General features: G+C 38.4%; 1 protein-coding gene and 1 pseudogene across 4 annotated transcripts in view; one reads left to right on the forward strand and one right to left on the reverse strand.

Annotated features, from left to right (window-relative positions):
• Nucleotides 1–183: 183 nt before the first annotated feature.
• On the reverse strand, nt 184–7,828 carry LOC148742122 (uncharacterized; annotated as a pseudogene). Its single transcript, XR_015998221.1, has 5 exons — nt 7,110–7,828; nt 6,683–6,824; nt 4,553–4,702; nt 3,528–3,629; nt 184–1,728 (listed from the first exon to the last, which is right to left on the reverse strand). The product of XR_015998221.1 is annotated as an uncharacterized LOC148742122 (transcript).
• Nucleotides 7,829–9,322: 1,494 nt separating this feature from the next.
• LOC148742123 (histamine H2 receptor-like) overlaps nt 9,323–15,976 on the forward strand; it is a 7,390-nt gene continuing 736 nt past the window's right edge. Inside the window, exons 1-4 of one of the 3 annotated variants that reach the window (XM_088751459.1) lie at nt 9,323–9,463; nt 11,386–11,835; nt 12,581–12,792; nt 13,725–15,976. The exon at nt 13,725–15,976 is cut by the window's right edge and continues 736 nt beyond it. In XM_088751459.1, the coding sequence (XP_088607585.1) occupies nt 11,403–11,835; nt 12,581–12,792; nt 13,725–14,648 (1,569 nt within the window). In that variant the 5' untranslated portion in view covers nt 9,323–9,463; nt 11,386–11,402 and the 3' untranslated portion in view covers nt 14,649–15,976. Of the gene's footprint in view, nt 9,464–10,042; nt 11,836–12,580; nt 12,793–13,724 lie in introns of those variants that run through there. The other 2 variants (XM_088751461.1, XM_088751460.1) reach the window with 2 other exon arrangements.

Raw genomic sequence — 15,976 nt, forward strand, 5'->3', positions numbered from 1 at the left:
GTATCATTTTTTGTACTCCATCGAGATTAAGAAAAATTTAAACAGACAGGCAGCTAAATAGATAAATATTGGCAATTACGAAGAGGGAACTAAAAGACGTGGAATGGAGCTTTTTAATCTAAATAAGTGACCTTTATTCTCTATAAAAGATGAATTAGGCATTTCTTAGATTAAAGGTGCCCATCGAAACTGGTACTTTTCGAGACAGCTCAGCAGCCATTTTCAATGTATTACCAAGTTATCTGCGGAACTGTACAGACTTTCGATCCTTTAAGAGTAATTTGACATCATATCTTTTTGATAATGCTGGAAAGAGATTAGAAACATGAATCTCAGGCCTTTTAGCTTGTTTATATTTTAATTCTTAATTAGAATGTGATTTATTGTAAATTATATGATATAGCGTAGTTAGAATAGTATAGTAATTTTAGCATAGAAGAGCCAATTCATTTTTGGAATGCTAATAAACCTTATTATTATTATTATTTCTCAATTATTCACATCTAATCACCAAACGTACTTGCTCCATTGCAAAACATAATTAAACTTGACTTCAATTGAATTTAAAAGTCAAAGTTATATCTTAGAATGGCTGTCACTCGGGTTTTAAAAGGCACTTTTTGGTTTTATCAACTGAGTTTAGTTCATTTGCTCTGATGAAGGGTTAACGCTCGAAACGTCAGCTTTGAAACTCTTTACGGTGGCCAATTTTCATTATCAACTCAGTTGATAAAATCAAAATTACCCTGTTACTCCCACGGACGCAGCACCACATTTTCATCAGAAACTTACCCCCCCTTATTCATTTAAATGGCACTAATCACTAATTCAACCAAATAGATGTTTGTCCTGTTTTATCATAACTTGTAGCTGTGTACCAGCCACCATGTGTGTAGTGGGGAGAACCTCCCTTCACGTCAGGCTCGTAATTAGTTGGGGTGCATCCACCACATGAACTACGTCCCGAGCCCGAGTGGACACTTGGGAAAAAGGGACCCTTGTCAAAGGTTGAAAAAGATTCCGTTCTGTCGTTAAACCCGTACCCAGTGGGAAATGAGTCGCTCCATGTCACCCCTAAGGCTTCCCCTAAAGCATGTCTAACATACGTTCCACTTTCTCCTTTAAATGCTTCAACAATGAAATCTTGGACATGCATACGACCCGGTTGTCCGCCATTATTGCGGTTATGATTTGCAAAGGTTATGGTGTAAGGATTATTCGTAACGTTGATGCGGTAGACATATGAGTATTGATCAATACCGCCTGTGGCTGGGTTGTTACCCGCAGCCATGATCATAGAACGAGCATTATTGGCCATTTTTACAGCGCCATGGGGCAGACTGATCAGACCATTTTCGGATTTGCGTTGTGTGGGAAGCCAGGCGTAACCATAAGGGTTATTCATATTAGGTATGGCCTTATTGTTGGCATTTAATGACGTTGAGTGAACGTAACCGTAACTAGCTAACATCCAGGCTCCGCCAGCGAAGGTCATGTCACAATAGGTTTGAGCTTGGGCTGTCTCACCAGGAGGCTGAATCCAGTACATTCCGCTTCCATGACTATCACCGGCGTCTAGAATTGCTTGTGCGTTTGGTGCTGGATTGTCTTTGGTTCCCAGTCTCTTTCTCGCCGTGCACTGAGGGCCAGAGAATCGAGGTGGGCACTTGCAAAGGTTTTCGCCAATACACGTACCACCGTTTTCACACGGCTTTTATGTACATTTACCTTGAAAGGAAAATGAGATTAGTTGAGACTTTTCAAAGCCTTCTTTTTCAATGTATGGAAGGAGATGGCAGCGACAAATTCAAGGAACATCGCATCTCGATCTTCAGGTACTCGGTGGTACATATGCCACTGCCAAAGCAGCCTGTAGTGTGCGTTGATTTGACCCTCGCTATTCTTTAAATCTTATTTTTATTCATACTGGATGAGAAAAACACAACTCACTTCTATGACAAAAGGCTCCGGTATAGCCTAATGGGCATGCGCACCAAGGAACTTTAGGTCCAGCACACCTGCCTCCATTGCAGCAGTGGGCATCTTTGCAACCTAGGAGAATTTGAGATGATATATGTGTTGTTATTCTTTACTCGTTTTATTCTCAATATGACGCGTTTTGTTGGCTGATTGGTGTAGAATTACATTCAGAGTTTTAAAGACCTTGGTACCTTGACATCCTTCGCTGCTGCAGTGCTTTATTAGAGAAGCCTTGAGTTCTTCGCATCTCGTAACTGTGGTATTAAGGTCACAGTTAATCTTCTTTGGAAAACGTGTACAGCGTTCCACTTCCTTTTCCGTTTTGTCAAAACAAGCAAGGCAAGATGCTTCAATTGATTGAGAGAATCAAAGAGAAAGGAATGATGTTACGGGTTGCCCCTGAAAGGATATTTGAAAACAATGCCCATGGAAAGGAAGAGTGAAAAATGATTATCACAGCATTTTACTTTATAAAAAATAAAGAAAATGCGTGGGCTTTAGAGTAAATTTTTGGCTATACTGATTTAGATTAGTATATACCACAGAAGTGAGTAGTGAACGTGTAATCTGATCGTCCGGCTGTGGGTATGTTGTTGTTAGTGGTCAAAAGCAATGGCCGGCGATAAAATTTGTTATTATGGCATTAAATCGAATTAAATTAACTTCAGTTCATATGACTGTATATTGTCAGAAAAATTCAATATTGTAATGTTTTTCCTCTGTTAGTTATTCAGCTTGTATGATATGTGTTACGCTAAAACAATTATTGACCGTAGTGTCGGTAAAAGTAGTGGATATTTTGTCACAGTCCTCTGTCATGGAGAGATTGTGAGGTAATTACTATCATTCACAGTTACTTATTCTCGTGGCTTGCATTATGATCTGCACGTCATGCTGAAAATCACTTTTATTTATAGCAGAACTGTCATAGCTTTCATGGTTGTGGCTTACCTTTAACAGTACATTCCGCTTCCCTGACTATCACCGGCGTCTAGAATTGCTTGTGCGTTTGGTGCTGGATTTTCTTTAGTTCCCAGTCTTTCTCTCAATGTGCATTGAGGGCCAGAGTATTTAGGTGGGCACTTACAAAGGTTTTCGCCAATACACGTACCACCATTTTTACATGGCTTGCTTGCGCATTTACCTGCAGAAAATGTCCTCGATAAGCAGAATAATGGTACGTGTACCAAAGCTGGTGCTATTGCGTTCCCCGCTAAAGTCCAGTCAGTCTTAAATGTGCAATAATGGGGAAGTAGCTTCCAAACGAATGGGGAAACATCCAATCTAACGGCCATTTGACTCAAAATGACAGACTCGAACTTGAGCGTAGATTATTGATTATTTTTGTGACATTATGGAACAATTGACAATATAGAATAAGAAAGGAGTTGATAATTTGGCTGCACCTTAGACGCTCTTTCTCTACCTCGAGTCATATCTCTTTAATCTTGAGGTTGTTACCTTCATTTCGTCATTTAAATGATAATTTCACTCTCATAACGTTTCGGAATCAGAAGAGTTTTGAAATGACATTCATTTGCACTTACTTTTCTGACAGAAAGCTCCACTGTAACCTGCGGGGCACTGGCACCCAGCTGAACCGAGTCCAACACACTTGCCTCCGTTGTGACAGTACTGATCTCTGCACACTACATGTAAACCCAAGCATATCTCATGTAAGTTCTAACGATATTAGTTCATTAGACTTTGAGCGTAGATCATTGATATACCAGCTATACCAGTATAAAAAAATATGAAGTATGTCCAAGTTGTATTTAGTTCTTATTAACCGAGCGGGAGGTCTGTATGGGAGAATCTTGACCGAGGGCGCCAGTACAGACCGAGCGCGGTTCTGTACCAGCGACCGAGGTCAAGATTCTTCCATACAGACCGACCTAGCACGGTTAATAATATGTTTATTATATGGCTGTCTTATATGCCAATTTTTTATATTCTTTTTACCTTTTTTTTCTAGACCGGTCTAGATGGGAAAATCTAGACCGCTTTTAATACTGATTTCAGCCAATCAAATTCGTAAATTTGGTAGTTCCCAGTCCTTGTGAGACAGCCATATAATAAAACAAGTTATTCTCTCAAAGTTGACCCCTGCGTTACTTATGTCATTTAGTTTCTAAAGAAAATTAGTGGATGGCTTTTCTAATTCTTTCCCGTTATCTTACGGACAGTTGTTAGAAGGTTTTCCAACGTATCTTCAAACATGACATGAAGCGAAGTTAACAGTAAGACTTAGAAGATGCACATGATAGTTTGTTAGTGAAAAAATGACATGGTATTCCTTTAGAGTGGACTAATTGATATAAATTTCATGATTATCAGTCGGCAGTTACGAGACGCTCGCTCGCTTTTCATAAACATTTTGGCCAAATTAAATCTATTCGAAGAGATGCAAGGACCGAATCTCCTAGAATTCATAGTACCGCATGACTGGGACTCCTTTTCACTGAAAGAAAAAGACCTTTTGATGATTTATTTAAACACTGTTGTCCTGCTTTCCCTCCCTTCAGCTACTATAGTGAGGCTACTGAGTAAACCTGTTTTTTTTTTCACTCACCTGGACATTCCTTGCTGCTGCAGTACTTGCTGAGTGAAGCCTTCACTTCCTCACATTCCTGATCCTTGAGATCACAGTTCACCTTCTTGGAAAACAATTTGCAGTTTTCCACCACTCCTTCCATTTTTTCGAAGCAACTTACACATGATGCTTCAAAAGACAAATGAAACAACAGTTCGATTAGACAGGCCATGTGTTATCTAAATGGTTCAATCATTTAAAAACTGACAACAAAAGTAAAACATGATAAACCTCCATTGCCAGAGGTTGTACACAACAATTTTCAGCCTTTTGTTTGCTTATGGTCCTCCGGTTAATGTATATACAGCAATTAAGCCAGACAACGGCATTTCTAGCAAACCTAACCAAAAATTCAAATCTAAAATAAATGGTGACGTTTACCCCCTACACTACACTCCTTCGGTGGTTATTTGCTACGAATGGATATGTCCCTCTGTCACGCGTCAGAAGTACCCTTATATACTGAAGGCTCTTTGATACTTAATAGTCAGCAACATGATCGTGCTACAAGATATAGCAACACTAATTTTATTTTTAAAAATCGATTTTTAAAAATTGTTTATTTCATCTTTACATACTAATTTTATTTGCCCAAGAATTAATCGTATGATCGAAGGCGGTAGATCATTCGCAGTCTCTACCTGTAAACTTTGGAATAGCTTAAGTCTAGAACTCAGGAATTCTGTGTCATCAGAATCTTTTAAGAACAATTATAGAAACAACCTTCTTAAGGTACAACAGAAACTACATCATTTTATAGTCTAACATATGATTCATCGTTTGCTCTCAAGTTACATTTTATTTTTAATTGTAACTTGTCTTCTTATTAGATAAGTATTAATTCCTAGTTTTTATTGATAGTTATGTTAGAATTCAACATACATTGCTTGTTAGAAGTTTTTAAATAGAGGGCCACAAGTTTATTAGTTACTTCCATGGTTCGTACAATCTTGAAGAGGTCTTGAATTTTAACGGTCGTCTTGAAAAGTCCTTGAATTTGGGTAAGTCCTTGAAAAGTACTTGATTTCTTTAGTAGGTCATGAAAAGTCCTTGAAATTTAGCAACTTCTGTGCGCCTTATCGCTTTTCTGATAAATTAAACGATTTTGCTATGGAAAATTTGTCCACTAGTAACTACCAAAAAGCGAAAATGGTCGGTCTGTGCCTCAATTTCATGCGCAAAGCCTCCGATATGGGGTAGTCCGCCATTGTGCTTTTTTTTAAGAGGCAACGTTAACATGTAGTGGTTTGGCTATGTTTTGGTCGATGAATTTTTCATTTCCCTTTGTTTTCAATTTAATTGAGCGATGGGCAAATGTGTATTCAATCGTAAATGGTTTAGATGTATGAATAAAACTTAGTCCTTGAAAAGTCCTTGAATTTTGTTTGTCTGAAGTTGTGCGAACCATGTACTTCAACTATTCCGTACCACCCTCTCTAAATAAAGTGTATTATTATTATTATTATTATTATTATTATTATTATAAGGGGATTACTTTGTCTTAAACGTCAACAATGTCGAACGTTCAAATTTGTCGCTCGTTTGAGCTCGTAATGGGAAATTTAGAAACTTTTGACGTATTTTAAATCAGTTGCCAACATGAGCATCTTTGATAATTTCTTTCTAAAAAAAACGTAGTGTTCTTAGCGCTAATCGCCTCCTTGTTCAGTTGATACCTAAACCCCATGGGTACTTCCTCATATCTTTCTACTTATTGATTCATAACAGTTGCATGCTGATCTTGTCAATGTTCATTGGTTGTATTTCAAGTAGTTTTAGTAAAATTGAAGTCAAAGTAATCTATTGGCCAATCAGTACAAAGAAATATATCCTAGAGAGCCAAGGAGAGCTCATGTAGAGTAAATAGAATAAGGACGCTTTCTAAAGCGAAGGGGGAGGGGGAGGGGGGACGTAAATGACTACGTCATGAATGAAGTTTATTCCAGCGTCTGATAGGAAGCGAAGGTGGTGTAATTTTCTCTAGACCAATCATAGAAGTGAAAACTGGTTTTATAACTTGGGACTTCCTTCGACAATTGATAGACAATTACTTTTTGTGTACGTCACGTAGTGGTTATGATTGAAACTTACACTAATTTTCAGCCTAACCTTTCGCGCATTGAATGGAACATAGACGTTTCAGTTTTTCTTGGTGTCCATCGCAAACAGCCTTGAGATGAGATTCATTCGACATCCGGCATGTAGCGCCCGCCTCATAAGCTTCCTTCAGACAATCCTCATAAGTCAAGTACTGCAGTGAAGACATTAACACGCGTTGATGAGGGAAATTTAACCCTCGTGTTCTTGTGTCTAATAACAGATTCTGTCTTTAATCGTGTCTAGAATTGTTGCGTATCTTGGTTCGAGTTTAGAATCTCGATTGAGCTGTTGCAACCCTTTTCAACCCCTCAATTTCGTGAGAATTCAGTTTTTTTTTTAACTGCAATGAAACATGTGTTGGTCGGTTCAGTCCTCAGTAAACTTCGCAAAAAGAAGACATACCCATTGTTTTGCTATTCAAAATTTCTCAACTTACCTCTTGACACTTATCCGTTTGTCTGTTTGAAGTAGGAGAAAGACAAAAACTTAAAAGAATGGTGCAACAGATCAATAAGGCTGCATAAAGTTGCATCTTTGCGCGCGTCCACTAACTTACTCCAGACTGAAAATATACCGAGTTGGTATGGGGACCCTGCCTTTTAAAGAGCAACTTAGAATTCTGAACGTACAAACAGCCACGTATCAGATGCCCTCCCGTAGACTCGTGACTGACGTGTCTTGCACAAGGAAAAAATATGCTATCCTTGTATTTATTTCTTTTAATGTACCGTGTGAAAAACAATGAATAGGTCTAAATTATTCAAAATCATTACTATGATTACCCAAATTTGCTTTAGTTGGAAAGGAATAACACAAGTGAGTCATTTGTTGCGTAACCAACAAAGCCGGAACATTAAGTCAGATTAACCTTTTTCCATTAACCGTTGACATCTTGTTTGTTCTTCACTCTGAAAACTGAGCGAAGGGAGTGCACTTGTCAGTCAAATGGGAGCGACATGTGCGAGAGGGGTTGAATACACCCTTCGCTGATCTTTCAGGGTCGACTGGTCACGCGGGTGCCAGATGTCTTCATATAGAAGGCTTATGGCCAGGCTTTGGAACTGAAAGCGATTTTTCCAAGATAGGGCTGTAATGCACCGGAAAAAAAGAGTTATATTCTCACTACACTGTAGAATTGGAATTATATCGTTAACTACGTAAGGGTTTCTATCAAACATCAAAAGTCCACTTTTAACCCTTTTTAAAATCCCACTAGCGGGGGTTTCAATAATGACCGACGATTTCCGGCGGCGTACCGCCGCCCGTCTGTTTTGCTTGCGAGCAGGCTCGGCTCGTCTTTGGGTTTCACCGTAGAGCTCCTTCCCCACGCACAGCCGCCCATTACGCCATCAGCAGGCACTTATGAAAAACCTACTCTATGGCAGCAAGAGATTATAATCTCTTGATGACAGAGCTATATATTTTTTATTCTGACTCAATTACTGATCAAGGTGTTAAGAGGTTTAAAGCAGTCGATGAACTATAGTAGAAGGTAAGCGGCGATTTATGGTCAAATGGTTATTCCAGAAAGTCATACATTCACAAAGTCGAGGTGAAATTAAAGAAATTTTCTTTGGTAGATAAAGATTTCAATATGAAAGTTCCTTTCATCAAGCTCATCATCACCTTTTTCTATGACGTCATCCATATCCTTGTATACTCTTGTTGCTTTTTACCGAACCCACTTAAGTTAAGGAAAGTGGAAGTATTGTGTTTCGTTAAAAGTTAAGCCTTGTTCTGTGTTACCTTTCTGATCTTTCTTTCTCTTCAATTATCTTTTCTATAACTTTCATATTTAATATGTAGTTTTGGGCAAAATGAATGGATCGCAATTTCAGGACAAAACTCTTCGTAATCAAAACAAAACAAATCAACATAAGTAACAATAGAATAAAGGGGGACTAAATTTCTAAAGAAACATTGGTGCTGCTAGAAGATAATTTGGTTTCATCACCTAAGTTTATAACGTAAATCGGCCACCCTAGATAGTCTCTAGAGCTTCGCGACGTTTCGATCGTTTAAGATGTTTCCGTCGATCGTTAGCCCTTCGTTAGAGCAAATGACAATGACCAATTTATTTTCATTGTTATTCAATAACAATAGGTATCTTATTTCGGACTGAAAATACCATTTTCAAAACGGCAGCGAAAGCGTCTTAAAATACACTTGGGAATTACGAATCACTATAGTGGCGGGAAATTTGAATACTCGGTCATGATGTAGCAGATGAAGAAGGCAAAATCTCCCGCACTGTAAACAGTACTCTGAAATAATCAGTTTATTTTTGTAAATGTCAATATATTCTTTGACCCACGCTCGTGTCAGAAAGACCACATCTTTCTTTACTTCAGCCATTCCTAGAAATAATTAGCAAAACAAAGTAAAGGCCTCAACTCGTTCATGTGAATCGAGGTGACAAATTTGACGAAATCAGTTATGGTTCATCTCTTTTGATGAGCGCGTCGCCGGTTGCTTTCGTTGCAAAACGACTACAGCTTGCTCAGTTTGAAATGATTGTATTCCCCTTTTAAATTTATTTTCTTTCTCCATCCTTGCACAGAGAAAATGTATCATAAAATTGATCTTTGCGTGTACTGAGGTCACGGAATGCGCAAGTCCGCAACCTCTGTTTACGACTGATATGCTTGATTGGGAACCACGAGACAAAACAAAACATAATAAAAGAAATAAGAATGCTGCCGCAAGCTGTAAAAAATGCACGCCTCTCTTAGATGACGGTGGTTTCGTAAAAGTAGTGTAATCTGTCGAATGAGGGAACGAATATTGAAGGTATGTTTTACGAAGTTACAAGGTACTTAACGAAATGAGTAGTTTCATTCGAAAGAATTCTATGCAAAAAAGTTTGAATAAGATCTTTAAAGAGAAAAATAACGCTTTATTCACTATATTTGCATGTGCACACTTCGCTTTACGTAAACAACCTAAGGAAAGGCTATTCGATGGGCATTTGATACTCGTAAGGATTCAGTTTTCTCAATGAGGAACGCTTCCTTTGAGAAATCAGTCATTTCTTTGAATGATGATCCTCGCTCAATTGATAAATCCATAACAATAGCACAGTGCTACTTAGCTAGGAGACCAAAAGAATTTCCATTGCTACAGGCAAACAGATTGCAACTGCATGGCGTAGACAAAAGGGAAAAGAATCTGAAGAGACTGAAGTGCTGCGTTGGTTAGGGATATTGCAAGATAATTTGGTTATAAACGAAGACGATAATGTAAATTGGCCACCGTAAAGTATTTCTAAAAGCTTTGGATTGCGCCCCCCCCCCCCGAAAAAGTGTCGCTTGAAGGACAAAACCTCGACCTAATCACGTTTCCCTTCTCTAATAATTTTCCATCACAATGGACAATTTCTTGAAGTGTATGAGGCGACCGGCTCGACATATTTGCAAGGGAATGTTAGCAAATTAAGTGAATTCTATGTTTCTTTATTTCTTTGAGAGCGGGAAACCATAGCACCCGGATAGAAGTCTAGAACAGCCCATAATAGATAAATAGATAAATAGTCTTTACGTCCATAATAGATAAATAGATGTAAATAATTTGTCTTGCCTTAGACAAAAGTGCTTTAAAACTTTTACTCATTTGTTGGGGTAACCAACTTCAAAAGGGTCAAAGTAGACGAAAAGGGAACAAGGATGACGTATGTAAACACAATCTACGAAGGATAAACTTCAAAAATCTAATTTGGCTTAAATTTTTCAAAACGCGCCAACCGTGAAGGAACGTCCAGGTTAGGAGAACACATGGAATTCATGTTATATTTGCCTTTCCGCTTTATCGTGTTTTCCTTTTTCCGTTTTTTCGAACGTTAGAAAAGGAAAGGTGAAATTCTACGAAGGATAAGGCAACTAACAGTTTTCGCAGGAGAAAACGTGACTCTGTCCTGTCTACATTGAATACCGCAATCAAAAAGCAATTAAAAATTCGGTATAGCCGACTAGGTCGTGTATGCTCGCACGAAACGAAAAAAAAAAAAAAAGTAATAAAACAACAACAACAACAACAACAAAAAAACACGATGCTAACTATTGTTTTAGGAAAACCTTTGTTACATATACCAGTAGAGGTGGATTTTTTTTGTACGTGAGGTTCTTGGATAGAATGACATTACAACTGTAAAAACTGAACTTTGTGGTATTGACAGCGAAGCCAGGACATTCACAAACAGACGACTGACAGGATAATGGTTTATTTATTGTTTTTGTTCGTTTTATCGATCAAGTGGATAAAAATCAGTGCTCGATTTACTCGAGCAGTTGAATCAGCGAATCACTGAATTCACGTACGATTACTCCACGTTGCCCGGCGGCGGTTTTGGTTACCTACACAAAACCGCTAGCTACGCAAGCTAACCGGCACGCGTCAAACTATTCGAACTGTGGGTGAAAACTGTCAACTTAATATAACTGACATCAGTGAAGTACGTAGATCTAAGACACAAGAAGAGGTCATGCCTGTGTCTGTTTTAATTTAAAATAGAGGGTAACAAAGCAGAGCTCTAGGCTTAAATTTTCGTAAGTCTTCATTTGGCGACATACATTGTCATCGATTGTGATTGACTGAGTGATAAACAAATCGAAGTTGTTCGCCGGCTGAATAATTGACCGCTATTGACAGGTTGATTGATTCATTAATTCATCAATCAACTGATCGACTTCACGTCTGACACCTTCTATCTTATACAGTCTCAACTTGTCCAGAAATGGCCGATAACAATACGTCCTGGAACCACACCAACAACACGAATGGCAATGGTCCTGCGCCACCAGGCCCTCCACTGCCAGAGATGACCGCGGAGGATATTGCTGCTAATGTCTTCTTTTGTATCCTGGCCGCCATGATAGTCTTTGGTAACACTCTTGTGATTGGTGCATTCCGAGTGAACAGGAGACTGCGCACAACTACTAATCTGCTGTTGATGTCGTTGGCAGTGGCGGACATGCTTATTGGATCAATATCGCTGCCACTGTGGGTGTATATATCCATAACCTACAGTTTTCGAGGAAATCTTTACACGTTTTATATGATCTTCGATGTTATCTGTGGGGTGTCGTCGATTCTAAATCTCACAGCCATAAGTTTGGAGAGATGTTATGCCTTAGTCAGTCCCATAAGTCATCGGAACATCAGTAAACGTAGGTACCAGTTCTATACCCTGCTATTTCTCTCTTGATCTTTTTTATTTTGTTTCGTTTACCTCTCCTGGGTCGGGTTGTTCAAAGCTGGGTAAAGATAACCCAGGGTAAGTGTGAAATTTGATTTTAGATGTGAACGCTTGAAGAGGAAATTCAGTTTCTTTCTTTTTCTTTCTTTCGTTTCTTTTGTACAATTTGATGATTGAATGCGCTGAAAATAATGGGGGAAACAATCTAAAAACGGCTTTTGCATAATAGAACAATAGAAATATAGAAATAATTTGGATATATCAACAAAGTTGAAATGGTAAATTGGCCACCGTAACGATTACAAAAGCTGACGTTTCGAGCGTTAGCCCTTCGTCGGAGCGAATGAAACCCGGATTAAATTTAACCCTGAGTTAGCGCTGATCGGTCTTCGAACAACTGGGCCCTGGAGTTCGATCGTTCTGAATTAGCAAAAGGTTTCTTATCTTCAAACCGGCAAGCGTTCTTTGTCGGCGTAAAGTTCACCTTCAGTACATGTTACCATGAAGTTTTCCCTCACGCGAGTAAATGGGCGCATCCTGTAAACCATAAACAGTCTAAATAATCTTGTTAGGAGCGAGTTGTATTTAAATCATTTCTTACAAGTTGTGAGTAGGATTTCTTCAAAGTAATCGTTATTTGTTGAAACCGCACAGCTAGTGAACAAGTGAGGAAAAATTCTGAACCTCTTCTGACTTTTTCGTTGATTTGCTTACAGGTTGGATCCTAGCCATAATCTTCTTTGCTTGGGCGTTAGCGATATTTGCTGGTACGATGTCAGAAATAAAGGCTTTGAAGAAATTTTATGGTATCACTGTAACAGCAGTATTCTTTTTTGTACCACTGGCCATTATTCTGGGAGCCTATGGAACAATCTTTCACATTGCTAGAGCGCATGCCCGTGGAGTTGGAAAAAGCTCTTTTAAGAAGGTAATGTGATTTCTTTACTTCTCTTTTTTTATAACTTCAAAAGCCAAGTTAGCTCTGAGTAATCTTTTTCACCTTTGCAGAAAAACTAATTTTATTTGCCAAAATAATTAGGCAACTTCTTTTATTTTGTAGTTTTTAGTGTTAAACCCAGAAATTAATGATGTTTATCGTTGATTCAATGTGACAACATTTTATGCTGAGAAGAAAATGGTTATGAAATGTGAAAAGCTTTATTAGTCCTCATAAAGAAATAATATTAGGTTTAGAAGCACCTCTACGCGTTGAATCTTTCACTGTTATCCTTGATTGGTCTTGATTCGCTGCGAATCTTTCGCATCACAACTCATGAACAAATACAAACCGGTCAGAGGCTCATTTTTCCATAGTTCCCCTCCACAACAGTCTCTGGCCTCTTTTAACTGAGTTCATCTTGGAAAGGTAGTTTTTCTCTTTTTAATTCTTGATAGACAATAAAAAATGAATTTAAAGTAGAGGGGGACGTAAATCTTTCAAATTTGCAATTTCGTTTTTTGCCCGAGATCGAATAATGACATTCATTGGCTGTTAATATTAAATAATAAGGTCAAATTGGAAATTAATTACCAACTTCTTACCGCCTCCCCGGCTCAAAGAGATGAGGGAAGCACTCTCTCCTGATTGTTTGGAAGGGGAGGGGACAGTTGTACACAGGAAATGCAAACGAAAGTTTTGTAGGATTATCACTGTTAAAATTTTGGAAAAGAAGAAAGAAACGACAAACTATTTCCTTTCCTCGACAAAATGAAATTCCATGCAGCGATTTCTTACTTGCCGGAAAAAATTCTTTTAACCTGTGGACCTGATGTTTCACTAAAGTGAAGTGTCATCAGGAACCGTATGTTAAGTGTCCTCCAATCTTGATAGCCAATTAATTTTATTTGCTTTATTTTCAGGATCTACGTATCGCTACAACTGTAGCTGTAGTCATTGGCCTTTTTGTCATCTGCTGGACACTATTTTTCGCCATCAATTTTGCGTATTCAGTTTGTGCAAACCTAATGTTCAAAACAGCTGGATGCAAAGGCCTCATGGTATTACCACCAATGATTCTAAAGATCAGTAAATGGTTACAATATGGGAATTCCGTTTGTAACCCCATAATTTATGGTCTACGCAATAAGGACTTCCGACGAGCGTTCCGGAAAATTTTACTTAGCCTTTGCTGCAAAAATGTGCCGATATCAGACTACAGTAAGAGCGCGTATGGACGCACGATGCGAAGCACTTATCTTCAGCGCGACTCAAGCATTGAAAATTCTCGATCTGTCATCATACCACCGCACATGCCCGGCTCGGGAATGTTTGATACGAGGGGAAGCTACCGTAAAGCGATTCAGAGTGGTCGCACCAAACCTATCAAGCTCAAATTCACAAAGAAGACTCTAACGGATGGTTTGTTGTCGTTAAACGTGGATGCATTCCACAGCCTTTCTTCGGGCGACTTAAATTTGTCTGGCATTCTTTTGAGTTCTCCGCCAAGTTCCCCAGCAGAGCTTTGTAACCCTGCCTTCGAAAACGATCAGACGGAAAATGGCATCCTTCCGGTTGATCAAGCCATGCCAGAACAGGGCTTCAATGAGAAGCTGTCAGAGTCGAATCATCCTTTAAATAAAAGTGCTCCAAACGTTACTCTACAGAACAGAAAAAGCCGCGTTCATTTTACACCTTCGGACAGTGAAGAAAAGGACGTGGTCGAAAATCAGACAGTGTCTACCCTGGCACCTTTCGAGAGACAACGTTCTCTCTCGGAAATATTCATTCGACCCAATGGTGAAACGGACAGTCTTAAGCAAAAATTACGGTCGTCGTTTTCTTAGTAAGGCTATCAAATTTGGCGTTAAGAAGCATTTTTGTGCCGGCAAACCAACTGGCGTTGATTTAAGCTGGTGATTGGCAACAAATTCAGCGGCAATTACAGCTGGCGCCGCTGGAACTGAAGAATAGTTAAAGTAAGTCTCGGTCTTTTTTCCTGAATATATTTACTAATACCGAGTGTAATCATCAGTTTTCGGATGTAAATTTAAAAGGAGTCAGTTCAGGTTTAGCTGAGGACGGTTTCCTGAATATAACCTTCGTGGAAAGCCCTCTCCATCCTCTGGGATGGAAATCTGAGAATGGATGAAAGATTGAGCAGCAAAATTTGCAATGATCCGCTACATATTACATCGCTTCTTTTTATTGAAAAAGTAAGAGTTCTTTTATCTTACGAATCAAGCCTACTTTAAAGAGAGCAATTTCAAAGAAACTGTATATAAGAACAGTGAGTTTTACTTTCAAGTATAGGACTGGAACATACTCGTCATCATTTTCAGTATTTTTATTTCAATCTTGCCAGTTCAGCCCCCTGTGGCTTTGTCTTTAATGAAAGACATAAAATGTAAAAGATGAGAATAGCTTTCAAAAGTTTACAGCTGTTAGAGGCAAACTTTGCGTTTTAAGTTGCATTTTATGATTCTCGACGCGTTCAAGTTTTAGGTTTTATTTTCAGACTTACATTCCACCATATGTTCCTTTTTTAGTACTCTCTTTGTAAATATTGACTTTCAGATTATTTGTCGTTCACAACTATTTGAAAGGTTGAATTCCAAATAGTAGCTATTACTTTGATAATTTTCCAAGTGAACTCTAAATTTTGCTTTAGCTTTTAACTCCCATGAATGACCAAGACAGAATTTCTCCTTACGATATCAACACAATATCCAGCAGACAAATGATGAAAATAAAGAAAAATAACAACTAGGGAGTTAGTAGTTGATCCAACACCAAATTCTCCGAACTGGTATCATAAGAATTGTATGGTAGACAGTTGAGAGAATTACTATTGAGATCTCGGGAGCGAAAGGATTAAAATGAATGCAATGTTTTGGGATAATTATTAGGTAGGATTTGGATTTAAAAAGTTGTTTCTGATTACTTAAAATTTTATTATTACCATGATCATATGATTATTAAGGTTTTATTTCAATGATTTCATTTTTTTAGCAAGAGGGTAATAGAAAGAATGGATCAGGTTAAGATTATTTTGTGAATAGTAATTAGAAATCAACCCTTGAACTCTTGAACTCCCATGAGTCACTATCTGCAGAATTTTTCCTTACAAAATCTCAAAACTAAATATGCAGACAAGTGATGGGGATTATTAGTT

This window comes from Stylophora pistillata, chromosome 1, assembly GCF_964205215.1.
Source record: "Stylophora pistillata chromosome 1, jaStyPist1.2, whole genome shotgun sequence".
NCBI lineage: Eukaryota > Metazoa > Cnidaria > Anthozoa > Scleractinia > Pocilloporidae > Stylophora > Stylophora pistillata.